This window comes from Anser cygnoides, chromosome 2 (genome assembly GCF_040182565.1).
Source record: "Anser cygnoides isolate HZ-2024a breed goose chromosome 2, Taihu_goose_T2T_genome, whole genome shotgun sequence".
Taxonomy (NCBI): Eukaryota; Metazoa; Chordata; class Aves; order Anseriformes; family Anatidae; genus Anser; species Anser cygnoides.
The window spans coordinates 133,453,877-133,468,660 of record NC_089874.1 but is presented as its reverse complement, the minus strand read 5'-3'; the positions used below and the strand labels follow the sequence as shown (position 1 = coordinate 133,468,660).

The window sequence follows — 14,784 nt, the reverse complement described above, 5'->3', positions numbered from 1 at the left end:
TGTAGCCAAAAGGGCCAGCCGTACCCTGGGGTGCCTCAGGCCCAGCACCGCCAGACGGTCGAGGGAAGGGATTGTCCTGCTCCGCTCTGCGGTCTCACCTCAGGCACTGTGTGCAGTTTGAGGTGCCACAGTATAAGAAGGACATAAAACTATTAGGGAGTGTCCAAAGGAGGGCTACAAAGATGGTGAGAGGTCTAGAGGGTAAGACGTATGAGGAGCTGCTGAGGTCCCTTGGTTTGCTCAGCCCAGAGCAGAGCAGGCCGAGGGGAGGCCTCATGGCGGCCTGCAGCTCCCTCACGAGGGGAGCGGAGGGGCAGGCGCTGAGCTCTGCTCTCTGGGGACAGCGACAGGACCCGAGGGAACGGCATGGAGCTGGGACAGGGGAGGGTCAGGCTGGGGGTTAGGGAAAGGTTCTGCACCCAGAGGGTGGTCGGGCACTGCGACAAGCTCCCCGGGACAGCGGTCACAGCACTGAGCCTGATGTAGTTCAGGAAGTGTCTGGACAATGCTCTCAGACACATGGTTTGGTTTTTGGGTGGTTCTGTGTGGAGCCAGGAGTTGGACTCTGACACTCGTGGGTCCCCTCCAACTCAGGATATGCTATGATTTTATTTTCACCCACTCTTGTTTAAATAGGGCTGTGATAAAGCACTGCAGGTACCACCTGGAGTCGCTACGTTTTTCCCAGTGCCTTTCAGTGAGGCTTTTATGTTACTGAGCTCAGGAGACGTGTACTTCCTCGAGAAGGCGGTGTGTCTGTATTGATTCCCTTTGAGCTGTCTGCAGCCTCAGCAGCATGCAGAGCATAGCTGCAGTAGATGGAGTCATTCAGTGGTCTTGGTTTCTTTTGCTTGGAGAGGCTCCAAGGGATTGCTTCAGCACTTGTTTGCTCTGAAGATTATCTTTAATGGGGACGATCAGACTGTAGTTTGTCATCGCTCCTTCTCAGCGTCGTGGTTCAGGGAAGCAGCGAGGCAACTCCAGCAGCCTTGAACATAAACACGGCTTAAATAAATGCTTTGTGCTCTTGTAAGGCACAAGCAACTGAAAGATAGAAGGAAAGCTCATTTTTAAGAGCAAATTCTTTATAAATTTAAACCAAGGGGCCCTTTTTTGTGATGAAAGCTTGAATCTCAAGAGTCAAAAGAAGCCTATGTTGATGGGGGTTGCTCGCACTCCTGCGAAGCAGGGTAAGTGCAGAGTTACAAATTTCCTGACTCTGTCAAACAAACAGGGATTCAAAAATAGTGGGGAATGGAATTGCAGAGGACACAGAGCCCAGTGAGAAAAGATGAAGGAAGATATAAGATGAAAGATACTGAACAGTTGTAAGCTGTAATTACTGGGGACTACAACCCAGGGTGTTACTGGGTGTTACAACCCGGATAGAAAGAAAGAGTTCCCAGGACTGTAAGAGTCCTTCAGATATTTGCTTTAGCTGTTACTGAATCCCAAGGATGATTTTCAGCTCCTTGTTTTTAATAAGAAAGGCTGTTTTAATTATGTTGGTTCTTAGGAACATTCATCTGATGAACGGAAAACGGCCAACCCTTACTGTTAACCCTGTTGTCCAAAAACACTCTCCAGGCAATCTTCCATTGCTTAAACCAGCTGCTACCAGTTTAAATACTTCCTTGTTTATCACTGTGGGAAGGTTAATCGTTTCTAATACTTTTTTTTTTTTCTGCTGGCTGGCATTATTAAATAATTTTTTTATATGGTGCTTGATTTCATTTTTTTTTTTTTATGAGATCTAGCTTGTAAAGGTTTTGTGTGGATTCTTGCAAGAGCTATCATCTCTCTCTAAACAAGATTTTAAGAACAGTGGTGTATAAACATGTTCCTTCCTTACTGGCTTATCTGTGATTATCCCTCTCAGCAACAGAGTAAAATGCTTGTCACTGTCAGCACGATGAAATTTTTTTCCCCTCTTGCAGATTTACAGTTTTGAGGAGTGAAAGATCCCTTGAAATGCTTTGGAAGACGAATGGTTCTTTTACTGGAATAATATTTTCTTTTCAAACAGGCCACTCCTCCGGTGAACATTCCAGGGTCAACAAAATTCACTCCTAATGGCAGTAGCTTTAGCATCTCTTGGCAGTCGCCTCCAGTTACCTTCACCGGCATTCCAGTAAGTGAATGACAAAAAAAAAAAAAAAAAAAGTTTTAGAACTTCTTGTGTTTTTTTACAGTGTCTCATAATAATAGTAAATTTGATGTAACAGTTACAGGAAATAAATGAATTTAATATATACCCCAGTTTGCTTACATGATTTACATGATTGTAGCATTCTTGCCAGTATGTTGAATTCGGGACAGTTACTTTTTTTTTTGCATCAGTACCTACAAGCAGAGAACTGGATCAAAAGTATATGTTTTTTAAACTATACACTTACAAAAGTGCATTCTGGCAGGTGCACAGCCTGCCACTGTATGCTTCTTTTTGTGCCACTAAGAGATTGCTCGTGAAACTAGAGGGAAAACCAGCAAGGTGATGGTTCAGCTAAAAGGCTAATTTGAGTCCAACAGTGGGGCTGTTATCTAAACGAACTCTGAAGATGAAGGATATTTCAAAAACAACTGAAGGAAACACTGAAATGAAGTGTGAAGTCTGATTCTAGTAGGCAACGTATACATAGCCTCTAATGATAGCAGAAAATTCTCTAATTTTGCACAGAAGATGCATTTAATACATATTGCTTTTTACTATTATTACATACTGCAGTTTCACAGCTTTTAAATTAAGTATTATTGCAAATTCAACTCTGACCCTTTCTTCAAAAAAGCTAGTGTGCAAGGCCTAATTTCTGAACAGTACTATGGAGATGGAATGCTTGCTTAAACATAACCTTCCAGTAGTCCTAAACACAAGGCAATATAGGTGTGAATACTGTAGGGGGAGTTAAAAACCTTTATGAAAGCTTCAACAGGATTAGGTTTCTGGGGCCTCGCATGGTGAATAACAACAACAAATGTAAATCACTACCTTTAAGTAATGGAAATTCTTCTGTATTACAAATAGAAATAAATATGCATATAATGTATTCTAATTTTTATTGGAAAGCATTTTTCAGTATAAATTATTACTTGCTAATCATAAAGCCGCTTCATATCATAGCATTTCATTTAATATTGTACTTTATGATTTTTTTACAGTGTATTGCATAAGGCACATTGCTCATTTAAGAGCCATATAGTTTTTTTTCTTCCTGACAGTGAACATTAGGCATGGTGATAACAGATACTATTTCCCTCCCTTTTCTTCACCAAGCGCATCTCCAAAGCTTCTTACTGTCAACCGTTGGCAAATCTTGGAGATTTTCTGCAGAGGCTGTGGTATCCTGCAGGGCTGATAAAAAATGAAAGTGGCTGAATCAATTACATTGCACTCTGCCAATGAATATTTATTAAATTCCATCAAGGAACAACTAACAGTGAAAGACATCACGCTGGCAGCAATTTGAACACGAGCGCCTTGACAGAGCGTGCTATCCATAAAGTTCCTCAAGTATTTGATTTCACAACAATGGGGTTGATACAGAGCAATTACGAATCTGGCTCCTTCTGTGGAGTAGCAGAAATTGGTGCCAGCAGTGTTGGGAATCTAAAAGTGCAATTAGCCACATTGTAAATCAGACACTTAAGAGGACAGGATTAGACATGTATGTGTCGAGTTTACCGGCTCGAGCAACGACGTCGATCTGTGGCTGTAGAGTTGAGAGTGCTCAAAAGAATTCAAGAAATGCCAAATCACTTTCTGAGAATTGTGTGAAGATGCCATAGGTTTAAGTACAATTCAAAAATAATCCCAATACAAAAACCTGGGGAAGCAGTGATGATAGCAGAATTATAAACCACTCAGGGAACCACACGGACTGTTTTTATATCTGTATCTAATAACATTTATAAGGCTGTTTGGCAAAAAGAAAAAGGGAGGCAGGTAGAACTTAAGTTCACACGTCTGAATATTCTGTCAGCAGTGAGATTATTTAAGAATTAAAGGCTTGCCTGCAGTGGGAAATTATGTATGGTGAGGGTGTAAATGCACAGTGATACTAAAAAGCTGCATATTAAATGAAAATTGCATTTCTTTTGTTTCAAAGTAAATTAGATATTACCTTATAAAAGCAGGGGCCTATCAGATCCCACCCTTGCAATGAGTGTAACCCCTTCAGGAAAGCTGTAAGGGTATAGTGGACTTTCTCTGCCTTACATGAGGCTTATTTGCGAGCAGCCTGTGTGACAGAGCCAGCATAACATAAACTCGTGCTCTGAGCACCAGGCATGCAGTTCTGTATGTACCTGGTCCCTGAGGTTAGGTGCGTGTCTGCAGCAAGCAAGGGAACCTCAGAGAGTAAGTCCAAGGCATTGCTTTCTCTCTGACCCCTAATAGTTATTCCAGCCACTTTCTAAAATGTCTTAGGGATACCTTTTTGGCCTACGACAAACCACTGAGTAGTAACAAATTAGATACAGATCTACAAAAGCACACAGGTCTAAAAATTTCCTCACGTTATCAGGGAGGTTGGGATGGAGCAATTCTGTCCCGGGCCCCTTAGAGTGCTGTTGAGCCCTTGTTTGACACAGGCTCCTTCCTAGGCCTGGGTGTCAGCAGTTCAGTCCCAGAGAGAGGTGAAATTTCAAAATATTTTTTTGGGTGGTGATTTTTGACACTTACCGTTGGTGTCTCCCCATTCATTCCTGTGGGCACTGAATTCACATGACACTGAACACTCCCTGTGTGCTGTCCCAGGAACTTGGGTGCAGTACAAACTGCTTTAAGCCCTCGCTTTTGGGTGGTCTTCAGCAGGAGCACCAAAAGGCCTTTGTGAATGTGAGTGTGCTTATCAGCAATTTCCTGAGCACCTCCGAACAACCCGTACGTACAGCTGGACCAGTTGGGATTCATTATGCAACTGCTTTTGGCTTGGGAGAATTCACAGCATCTAACCTTACACATTTATCCAGAAGTCCTGTAAAAGCATTATTGAACTCTGCTGTGGTCTCTGCTGGGTGATACTGATTCTTACCTCACTGCTCTTAAGACCCAAAAAGATTGTGCAGGAGATTTGGGTAATCTGGTGTTTACAGATATTCCCTGTAACTACAGCTTCCCCTAGGAGCTGTAGCTGGAAGCTCCAAGTCTTCCCTCCTAACAATATCATTTCACGTTAATTCTCTGTGCAGACAGCACTTCAAAGTTGAAAAGCCTCCAAGGACTGAGGTCTCAGGCCCTGCTCTTAATTGGCGCTCAGCGCAGTGTACAAGTGAGTGCAGCTAACTGGTATTGTTTGTACTTGCTGCAAAGCACATCGAAATACACTGAAGCCCAATGTTGGTGCAGTTCAGCCTCCTTGCTGTCCTCATCCATGGTAACCGCAGTGTTGAGACCCTCCTTGGAGAGCTGGGGGAGGCTGTCTGCACATTGTAATTGCTGCTCGAATCTGTTCTGTGTTTGGAAGCAGTTGGGGTAATGTGCTCATATCATAGGAGGCCTTCAGAATGCTTCTCTCTTCAACAATAGCCAAGAAATACACTGAGTACCAGTTAGCAGTGATATTTAAAAACCAGTGCCAAAGAACAGAGAAGTGTTACTGCTTTGCCAATACGAAAACAAGGAAACATTTTCAATGTTTCAATCATTCTCTGATTAAACAAGAGAAGTGATTAATAAAGGATAGAAAGTTAATGTCAATCTGCATGATTTTACATAAAGCACGATTTGCCGAAGAAACCTCACACCGGTCTTGACGGAGATGATATTTTTCTGTTTAAAGGCAACTGCAGAAGTCTAACGCGTAGATTTTGAAAGGCAGCAGGTATCTCAACTGAAAGTGCATAGTGCCAACGCAGCACATACTAAGTGAGCTAAGATCTGGCTGTCAGATCTCAAGCAGCAGTAGTCCACTGGGAATCCACTCAGCCAGCATCACCTCCCCACTGGGGCTGGTGCTTTTGGGCATTTTTGGAAGTGAAAATATAAAGTCACTGCTGATGGAGAACGACTGACAAAAAGGCAAGATAATCATGAATACTCCATACGTAATCATGTGTATTCCAGTTGTGAAGTGGGGCCCTTAAGACCAGGTGTGTTTCAGTTGTGCAAAATGCAAGTCTGTATTTATGAGAGAGGCAATTTGGATAACCCCTAGCTTACGGGGGAGGCAGCGTGTAGTAACCAACAGGCAGCACTCAGAAGTGAGGACTGATAGGACAGAAGGACCCAGGGTAGCCTCTGGTTGTATAAAACTTGAGTTACGGTAAGCAGGTGGAGAGAGGAAATCTATTTAATTTTTTGAGATATGAAGCACTATACTGGTAATGGCTTAAACCTGTGCAGTGTGAGCTGCCCATGCACTTAAATCAGAAATTTCTGTAGGTGCCAGCCAAAAGTGAAATTTGAAAGGGTGTCTGCTCTAATAGCTTTTTGCTACTGTGCAATAGCTATAAAACAGACTAATGCTCAAAGCACATTCAATAACTACTCTCAAATCAGGTCAGTTCTTCCAGACAGATATTACGAGACTTGAGGAGAGCAGGAGCGAAAAGTCGTGGTTATACAAGGAGCTATGATGATATCTGCAATTACTGGATGCAGTAGGCAGCGACTGTGTGCACCTGATGAAGCTTGCTGCATTCTGTACAAATCAAAATGGAATTGTTCAAAAGTGCCATTTTTTTCTCGTTTTAGATGTAGGTGGTTGGGGCATTCACCCAGGAGCAAAATAAGTCCCTAGCTGTAAATAATCAAGGAATTATTTAAGGCCAGGCTTTATGGCATCTGGCTACTTGAATTATGGCCCCAATTCCCAGGCTCCTGCAGCACGTTTATTTGTGAAGTCTCAGAAGACCAAACTACGCCATGCACTCAGGAGCATTCGTAGAAGAGGAAACCTGCTGGGAAGGTTTACAGTGCAGAATAAAAGAAATAATTCAGTACGGCTTGCTAGCAGCCTGGATCAGAAGGGCTGACTTGTGCCCCCATTGGAACCTAGGGGGCTGCATTGTAACTGCCTGCAGCAAAGCCCCTTCTCCAAGGCTGAATCCACAAACAGTGCAAGGTCACAGACCAGAGCAGCATGCAAAATCCCTTCGTTTCATAAGGGGTTGCTGGTATTCATCTTAGCACAGCCTGGAGTTTGCTTTTCCAGGTATTTTCTCTGCTTACATTGGAGAAAGTTTTAGTAAGAGCCATTCAGAGTTCTTAAAAATGAATGCATGCATTTTCTGTATTTCCCAAAACCTGAAGTGATGCTGATCTGTATTTCAATGTACTCTGCTGGGTTGGCTAGAAGCACAGAAAAATGAAGTGGAGCTAATATGTATCTAATGCAAAATGGACGTGTTTGTACAGAGACCTCCAGCTTATTTGTGTTTGTGTGTTATATGCTAACCTTTCCCGGGTATCTTTGCCACCACGTATCATTAATTACATTTTCTGGGAATAGTTCTATTTACCTGTGACAAAGAGCAGCGGTTTGATTGCCAAAGACTTAAAGGTGTGTTTGTATTGCATTCGTGCCTGTATGCAGTTCATAAGCAGCTTTTTTGTCTGTATTGACAGGTCTCACCAACTCATAATCGTCCTGCAGGGAGTGGAGAGCAGAAACAGTCCCACACAGTTCTTTCATCACCGCCTAGAGTAGCATTTGGCTTGAGGTACGGGACCATTAGCTCCTGCTAACAGACCAGCAGCTTCACAACTTGGAGGTTATTTAGTAAATAAGATGTCAGTGGCCAGAGAAACAGAAAAACTACAGCACCAACTGTGATTGCAGTTGTCAGGCAGCTTCTCGCTAAAATACTTCAGGATAACCCTTCTAGGCCTATTATGCTTTTCATTAGCATCAAAAGTAAAGTTCTGGGGGAAAATGAGTTGTCAAGAAATGAAAAGTGCAGACTGTGAAGCACAACTGCAGGCCTTATGCCAGATGAATCTGGAGTTCAGATGCAGATCTAAATTCTCCTGTAAATCAATGTTACGCAGACCCACTGTTCAGTTGAAGCATCCTGAACTTCATTGCATGGCTTTGCTTTTTTTCCTGAAAGGCTGGGCTCTCTTGTGTGTTCATCACCATTCATTCAGTATGGTATTTGACTCTAGTTAAAAACATGTATAAAAGTATATCTTACAATAAATTAGATAAAGCAGAGCTTTATGCCTCGTCTTCCTGGATGTGAGCTATGTTCACTTCCATTAAAGATGATGGTTGACTGGAGTCTGCTTTAAAAAAAAAAAAAGCATTCAAAAAGTTATGTTAAAAATTCAACTGTAATGCTGGATTTCTTCTAGTAAAGAAACGCTTCATCTCTCAGTCCTAGAAGGTGACTGTACCCTAGAAAGCAACCAAAGACCAAAAGGAAGATTTTAAGCTTTTCGATTTCTTCATGACTCTCAGATCATTGCACGTGCTCTGAACCAAACTTGGGATCTTCCTGGTTCATGGATTCTGACCACTAATAAATGTTCAATAATAAAACAATGCATACGTATGCAAGAGAGTAGTCACCAGGCAATTCCCATGTATGCCATGCAGTGTTTAATACAGGTATTAAACAATTTTATCTGCAAACTTACTTGGTTTAAGGATGCCAGGGCAGATGGCAGTGCTGTAATGAGCACTGGGTCTCTCCTTGTAGCATCGCTCCTCAGGTTTGCTACAAGTGGAATAGAAAAGTTCCATTTTAGCAATTACTTCGATCATTTTCTGAACTTCTCGTGTGAACTCTAAGTATGTTGCAGGATGGAACGCATGACGGTCGTTAGAGCTTTAGGGGCAGGTACCGCCTGCCTGGCTGGCTTTGGGGAGGAAGGAGAAGGAGCACACGTGGACGCCTTGCTGCTGAGGGCAAGGGTTGAAACTTGGTTTTAATCACCTTGGTGTTCTTTGATCTATCAGCCTCAGCAAACCATGCAGCAAGGACTTGCCATCTTCAGAGCTGGTAGCTTTTCTTCTCCTTTGCATAGCTGCTGTGTGCTCGCAGTCAAGGTCTGCTGCTCGGAGCTATGCAAAGTATTTGTACCAAAGAGCGCCCGTGTCTGATGTGACCTGGGCTGTGCCGCAGAGTAGCTGGGGTTATCCCTTACGCCTTGGCACTTTGTGTGGCTAAAGTAACGCGTTTCGAGATCAAGCTCAGCCTGTGTATTGCTGGGATCAGGAGCAGGCTCAGCAGCTGCTGCAGACTGCAGTCATGTATCTGCCAGCTTCACCAGTTCCTGGTCACCTCGCAAACGTCCCCAAATCTCTTTGAAACACTGGGGTTTCTCACCCTTCTGCGCTCCATTTAGCTCATTTGTCCTGATCTGGGGGTGGTAAAGCAAAGCTACAAAAGCATCACGTTAACGAGCTTCCCTTTCTCTCCAACAGGAAGCCTAGAGGGGAGGGGAAAAAGTGTCGAAAGGTCTATGGGATGGAGAACAGAGATATGTGGTGTACTGCCTGCCGGTGGAAGAAGGCCTGCCAAAGGTTCATCGACTAACGAGTGAAATTCCGCAGAGGATTTGGGGATGGGGGAGTAAAACAGCAGGACCAGATCGCTACAGCTGCACTGTATCACTTCCCGGTTTCCCTCCAGTGATGTGGTGTTGGGTTTTTTTGGTTTTCGTTTTGTTTTGTTTTGATTTTTTTTTTTTTAAACGAGAGCTTTGTATTTCAAAGTGAAGCACTTGTAGCCAAGGAGAAGCACTAATCAAAACCTGTGTGGAGCAATAGAGCAAAAAATAAATAAAAAGCAAAAACAAGAACATATAACAAAAATCTGTCTTACTAAGTATCGAAACCAGAGCAGCTATTAGTGTTTTTCTGTTAAAAAAAAAAAAAGGAAAAAGTTAATTTTTTGCTAACTCTTTGAGCTACTTGCTCCTTACGATCATTTTTAACCATTTCAGTCTCTTTGCTGTGAACATCTGTATTTGCTAAACTGAACAATTTTTCTTTTCCTGAAATGAAGATCTCTTTTTGAAAGCTTTCTAATAAACACTTCAGAGTCCTTTAAGCTACAGTTTACTCAGCAAAAGCTGTGCTAAGCCTGGAGACTGCTAAGTAATTCTCCTGATACGAATAATCATGATTATATTATATTTTTGGAAAGGGGCTATGGGGAGGAGTTGGGATTTTTGTTTGTTTGTTTATAGGAGAAAAACAAAAGCCTGAATTTTCAAGAAGGACAAGCAGTGCTCCTGGAAGGTTTTTAAACCAGGCACAGACCAGTGGAGTGGAACAAAGTAATTCAAGTACCAAATTGGATTTTGATCTCTGGAGGAAGAAAAGCGGCAATGGAAAGTCACCAGCAGATACCGTCACCACAGAAGTGGAGGGAAGAAATTCAGTGATGCTCGATTGAAACTCACGAGAATATAATGGGGGTCCAGTAGCTTTTCTTACCGCTCTCCCTCTTCCTAGGGAGGACTGACAGTTGGACCAGCACATCTGTTGCTGCAGAAGGCCTGTAGCGAACTGGTAAATGCAGCCACTAGGATTACATAAAATACCTATTCAGGGACATGATCCAGCCCAGCAGTTCTGCTCTTGCTTCCTTTTCTCATATTTGAGAGATTGTTGTTGAGGTAATGGTTTGCTCAGCGTGGTTTTTTTTTCCACCTATTAAAGTTGCTAAAATTTATTTTGCGCAAAAAAATGGCAAAGAAAAGAAAATACCCCCTGTCCACAACATCATCTCAGAAAAAGAAGTACAACAGCAAAGGAGCAACATATTTATGGTAAAAGTCCATTTCTTAACTCATTTCAGTATACACGTTAACAAGTTTCTGTACTCGCAGTACTTGGATAGAGTTTCTCTGTCCATTAGGAAGTATGCACCTGAATGTGGAAAGCTGTGTTCTGTCTCAACTTATGTGGAATTAATTGACATTTATTTTAATATAAAAATAAAGTGAGGATTTACTAGGATATGAATGTATACTGTTAGGTAATGCTTGCCTGTTAAACAAAACAAGACACCTTAAAAAAAAAAAAAACAACACAAAATTTTGCCTCTTAATAGAGGTATAGAGGCCCAAAATTTCTGGATTTCTTTTCATACCGTTTGAAATGAGACTTTTTTTTTTTTTAATTTCTTTAAATTGTCTAATCTGCCTCATCCTCCCTGGGATAAGGACTCTGAGTATCTAAACAGCTTTCTAAAATCTGGTCCAAAGTTCATTTGGTACTTCATTGAGCATGCACTGCTGCTTATGCCCATGTTAAAGCACAAAATAACGACGCAGCTGTTGAGGGTATGTGCTATGAATTCAGCAAAGTGATGCTGAGAAGTAAATATATAATAGGAGCTACTGATGGTTATCTGATTTTTTTTTAAGCAAGTTAATTGGGCAATCAGCTGCCTAATTTGAACGTGCTATTTCTGCAGTTGTTTACAAATTGTGTAATTTACATGCACAAGCAGCAGGATATGCTTGCATGCACACAATTTCTTGATTTTTTTGAGCCCAGTTGTGTTCTCTTATTAAAAAAAAAAAAAGGAAATAGAAATCTAGTTAGACCCTGAAATATATACATGTATGTATGTGTGTGTATGTATGTGTATATATATGCACCTATATATATACATATATATATGCATATCTGGGATCAACAGGGATGAGAAAGATTGTTTTCTTTATAAATCTAAAACCAGACGGTTAATGTCACTGGATATACATAGCCACTGTTTTATCATCTTTTTTCCTCAGCAAAATGTGGCTCGTGGGTTTTCTTTGGATGTTGTATTTTTTCAGTGTCTATAGTAAAATGCCTCGTAGTAATTCATAGTCTCAAATTTCGTCTTCAAACACTGAGCTTGCTGTTTCTGTATTTACTGTGGTAGTACTTACAAACTCTGGGCCTTTTCAAAGATACTCCTGCCAATGTTCCCCCTGTTCTTACAGCCCTGCAAGACTAATTATAAAATGTTTCATAGTTAATTAGACTATTGTAAGACTTAACAGTATTTGCTTATATGTTTGTTGTTCCCTTCCTTTTGTGTTTTGCCCTTCTGCTTTGGAGGATTTTGTAAAAATAATGTGTTAGATTGTATGTTGGTTCCGTAATGTCAAGGCATCACGAGCACCTTTCCTGAGGGCACTTTACGAATTATTGTAGTAAGATTATTCTTTATAGATTTCTGCGCAGAAGATTGGTTTTCGTGCCAGACCAGAGCGCCCTCTGGTACAGATTTGCTATGGATTACGTAGAGGCACAAGAGCTGCAAATCATCCATCGTGATAGAAAGTACACTCAATCCAGCATAAATTTTGCCGGGACAAAACTAAATTTTCTGTATTTTTACACAAACTTTAATCAGCAGAGTTTATATTAAACCAGTTCTGCACCTTTTGGCTGTGGCATTTTGGTTAACGTGTCTCGCTCACGGCCTGAGCGAGGAAGATGGCACAGCCCTCTTGAGCTGCGTCAGGCTTCAGACTCGGGTTGCTTCAGGGCACCCAGGCACCCAGCTGACTGCGCTCCGGCATCCGCGAAGATCCCCTTCGCCTTCTTAACACACCCAGCAAGACCAGAAACATCAGCAAAGCCTTCCTCTGTCTTGGCATCGCAGAGCACACTCTGAAATAACTTCTTCCATTTTTTAGTATATTGCTTCGGTGTTGTTTCACGCGGTATTGTTGTCCTGCTAACGCCCGGTTCATGTCACAGTTCTGCACAATCCTTCCAGAAAGAGTTCGCTCTCTTTGCTTCCCAAGAAGGGGCTAGCTTGAATGCTTTGCTTGTTTAGCGCCATCAGGGCACGCCACTTCCCCTGTTTTCTAATTGTTTGCAGTTTATAGGTCATTCTTTCTGACCTCCCAAAGACGGGAGGAACGGCCAGAGCTCGTTATGCAGTGTCTGTGTGCTGCAGGTGGTTGGACACGTGCGCGTTGATGGCAAGAGCCAGAACCTCCCTCTGAGACACACGAGTGGGAGGATTTGTTCTGCTAGTTTTAGCCGCTTGCTGCCGGTGATGCTGGTTACAGAGACTGTCGGCATCAGTGGCAGAGTGGCTGTCAGCAGCGTAACTCCCAGGATTTCTCTTCCTAGAACAAAGCTGTTTCTCTTGTCCCCATTTATTCTACCCCTAAACAAACAAAAGCATCTGGAAAAGGAGGTGTTTGAAGAAATGCAGTTTTAAAACGTGATTGTGTTCCTATAGGAAATCGCAGCCGTTGGACATTCCGAGCTCCGATCATCTTACTCATAAAAATTTGTTTCCACCCCAATGTGCCTGATTCTCTAGTGCCTTGCACAAGTGTAGAAGGATACACTGGATGCAAAGTGAGCAAAAACTCTTCCACAAAGCGACGTGCAGGTTTGCGCTTGTCAGCAGTGCCCGTCATCCCTTAGCAGGTGCCCATCGTCGTGTGAGCCAGAGCTGCGGGGCCTGCTTCTGTGACCGCGCTGAGCAGAAAGCCTTCCCGCTGGGTTACCTTACCCACATTGTTAGCATGGCATGAACACCGGCTTTCTGACGATGCGTGGATTCCTCGCAGCCCTTCTCCGTCACCTACTTTCCTCGTTCCTTCTCCCCTTCGTTGTGTAAGGTAACAAAGAGGTAGGAACACGTCGGAAGGCAAAGGTTTAGCAACAAGTTCTTGCAGAACCTGTGTTTAAGAACGGGTTCTGGCTCCATGTCATGGTCCAACATGTGCTTCCTTGTCGCTGCATTTGGGTTTTTTCATTCATCCTGACCCAGTAAGACAGTCTGAGTGGTTTTCTGTGTCTTGCTATGGGCTGGGACCCAGTAAGATGGTCTGAATGGTTTTCTGGGACCAGGTAGAGTGGCCCTGCCCAGACCGCAGGACAGGCAGACCCATCTGAAAGTGTGGCACATAAAGTCATTTCTTTCATCCTCTCTCTGTCGTATGTTGAGAAACCATCTTGGGAAGAAGGCAAGACACACAAAGCTTTCTGGCCATGTGTAGAGATGCAGCAGGTTGCCAGAGAGGCTTGTTTCTGTCGGTATAAATTTCAGTCCTCTGTAGGGAGACGGTGTGCTGCTCCTTTTCTTAAACTACTTTGATCAGGAAGTGTTTGTGAAGTCTCATCTTTGTCTTCTATTGACACGTTATCAATCTTCCTGTAGGTGGTAGCGCTGGAACTGGGACCTGGCAGAGTGCTGGATCTAACCTGCATCTGTCAGGGTTTTGCTGGTGGAAAATGGGGCTACTGCAAAGCAGCGTAGTGGAGATGTTGTTCCAGTGTGAGTAGGAGACTTTTGTGACACCTTTAGCAACATAATTAGAGAGTAAGTCATTAGCAGAAACTAATCAAGCTGACGGTTTGAATGCATTCTGTGTCTGCTAGATGGAAGCAGCCCTTGGCTGCATCTGCTTGACCTTGAAAAACTTCCTCAGGGCTGCAAAAAAGCCAGTGTGCCGCGGGAGCTGATAGTGCCCTCTTGAAGGCTTTTCTCCCATTGTGGACTACAGTGCTTCCGCGTAGACAGCGATCTCGCTTCTGTCCAAACGCAAGATACAAAGGACTTGCATCTTCAGCTTGCAACTTCCTGAGTCTGTAGCTCGATATGAAAAGCACTACCTGTCTGCTTTCGGCTTCACACAGGCCATTTTGCGTAACAATCCCAAAAGACCCTGAAAACAGGGTCTGTTCCTGATGGCACCATGAAAAATAAACTACTTGTTGCTCCTGTTCTTGCTTATACTAACAGCAAGAATCCGTTTGAAATGGAATGGATAAATTCAATAACGAGCTAGGGTTTTGCTTTTTCAACACATCTTAATGCCAAGATTCTTTTTTCCTTCAGTGTTTGAATGTAAACGTGAGATATCTG

The 14,784-nt window shown here is 42.8% G+C and overlaps 1 protein-coding gene across 4 annotated transcripts in view; it reads left to right on the top strand.

Annotated features, from left to right (window-relative positions):
- ZNF704 (zinc finger protein 704) overlaps window positions 1–14,784 on the top strand; it is a 102,924-nt gene that overhangs the window by 76,542 nt on the left and 11,598 nt on the right. For 2 of the 4 annotated variants that reach the window (XR_010829736.1, XR_010829735.1), the window contains exons 7-9: window positions 2,027–2,131; window positions 7,565–7,659; window positions 9,369–10,720. Coding sequence is in view for 2 of the 4 variants with exons in the window: in XM_066993120.1 (XP_066849221.1) it covers window positions 2,027–2,131; window positions 7,565–7,659; window positions 9,369–9,480 (312 nt within the window). In the remaining 2 variants the exon portion in view is untranslated. Of the gene's footprint in view, window positions 1–2,026; window positions 2,132–7,564; window positions 7,660–9,368; window positions 12,338–14,784 lie in introns of those variants that run through there. The other 2 variants (XM_066993120.1, XM_048068270.2) reach the window with 1 other exon arrangement.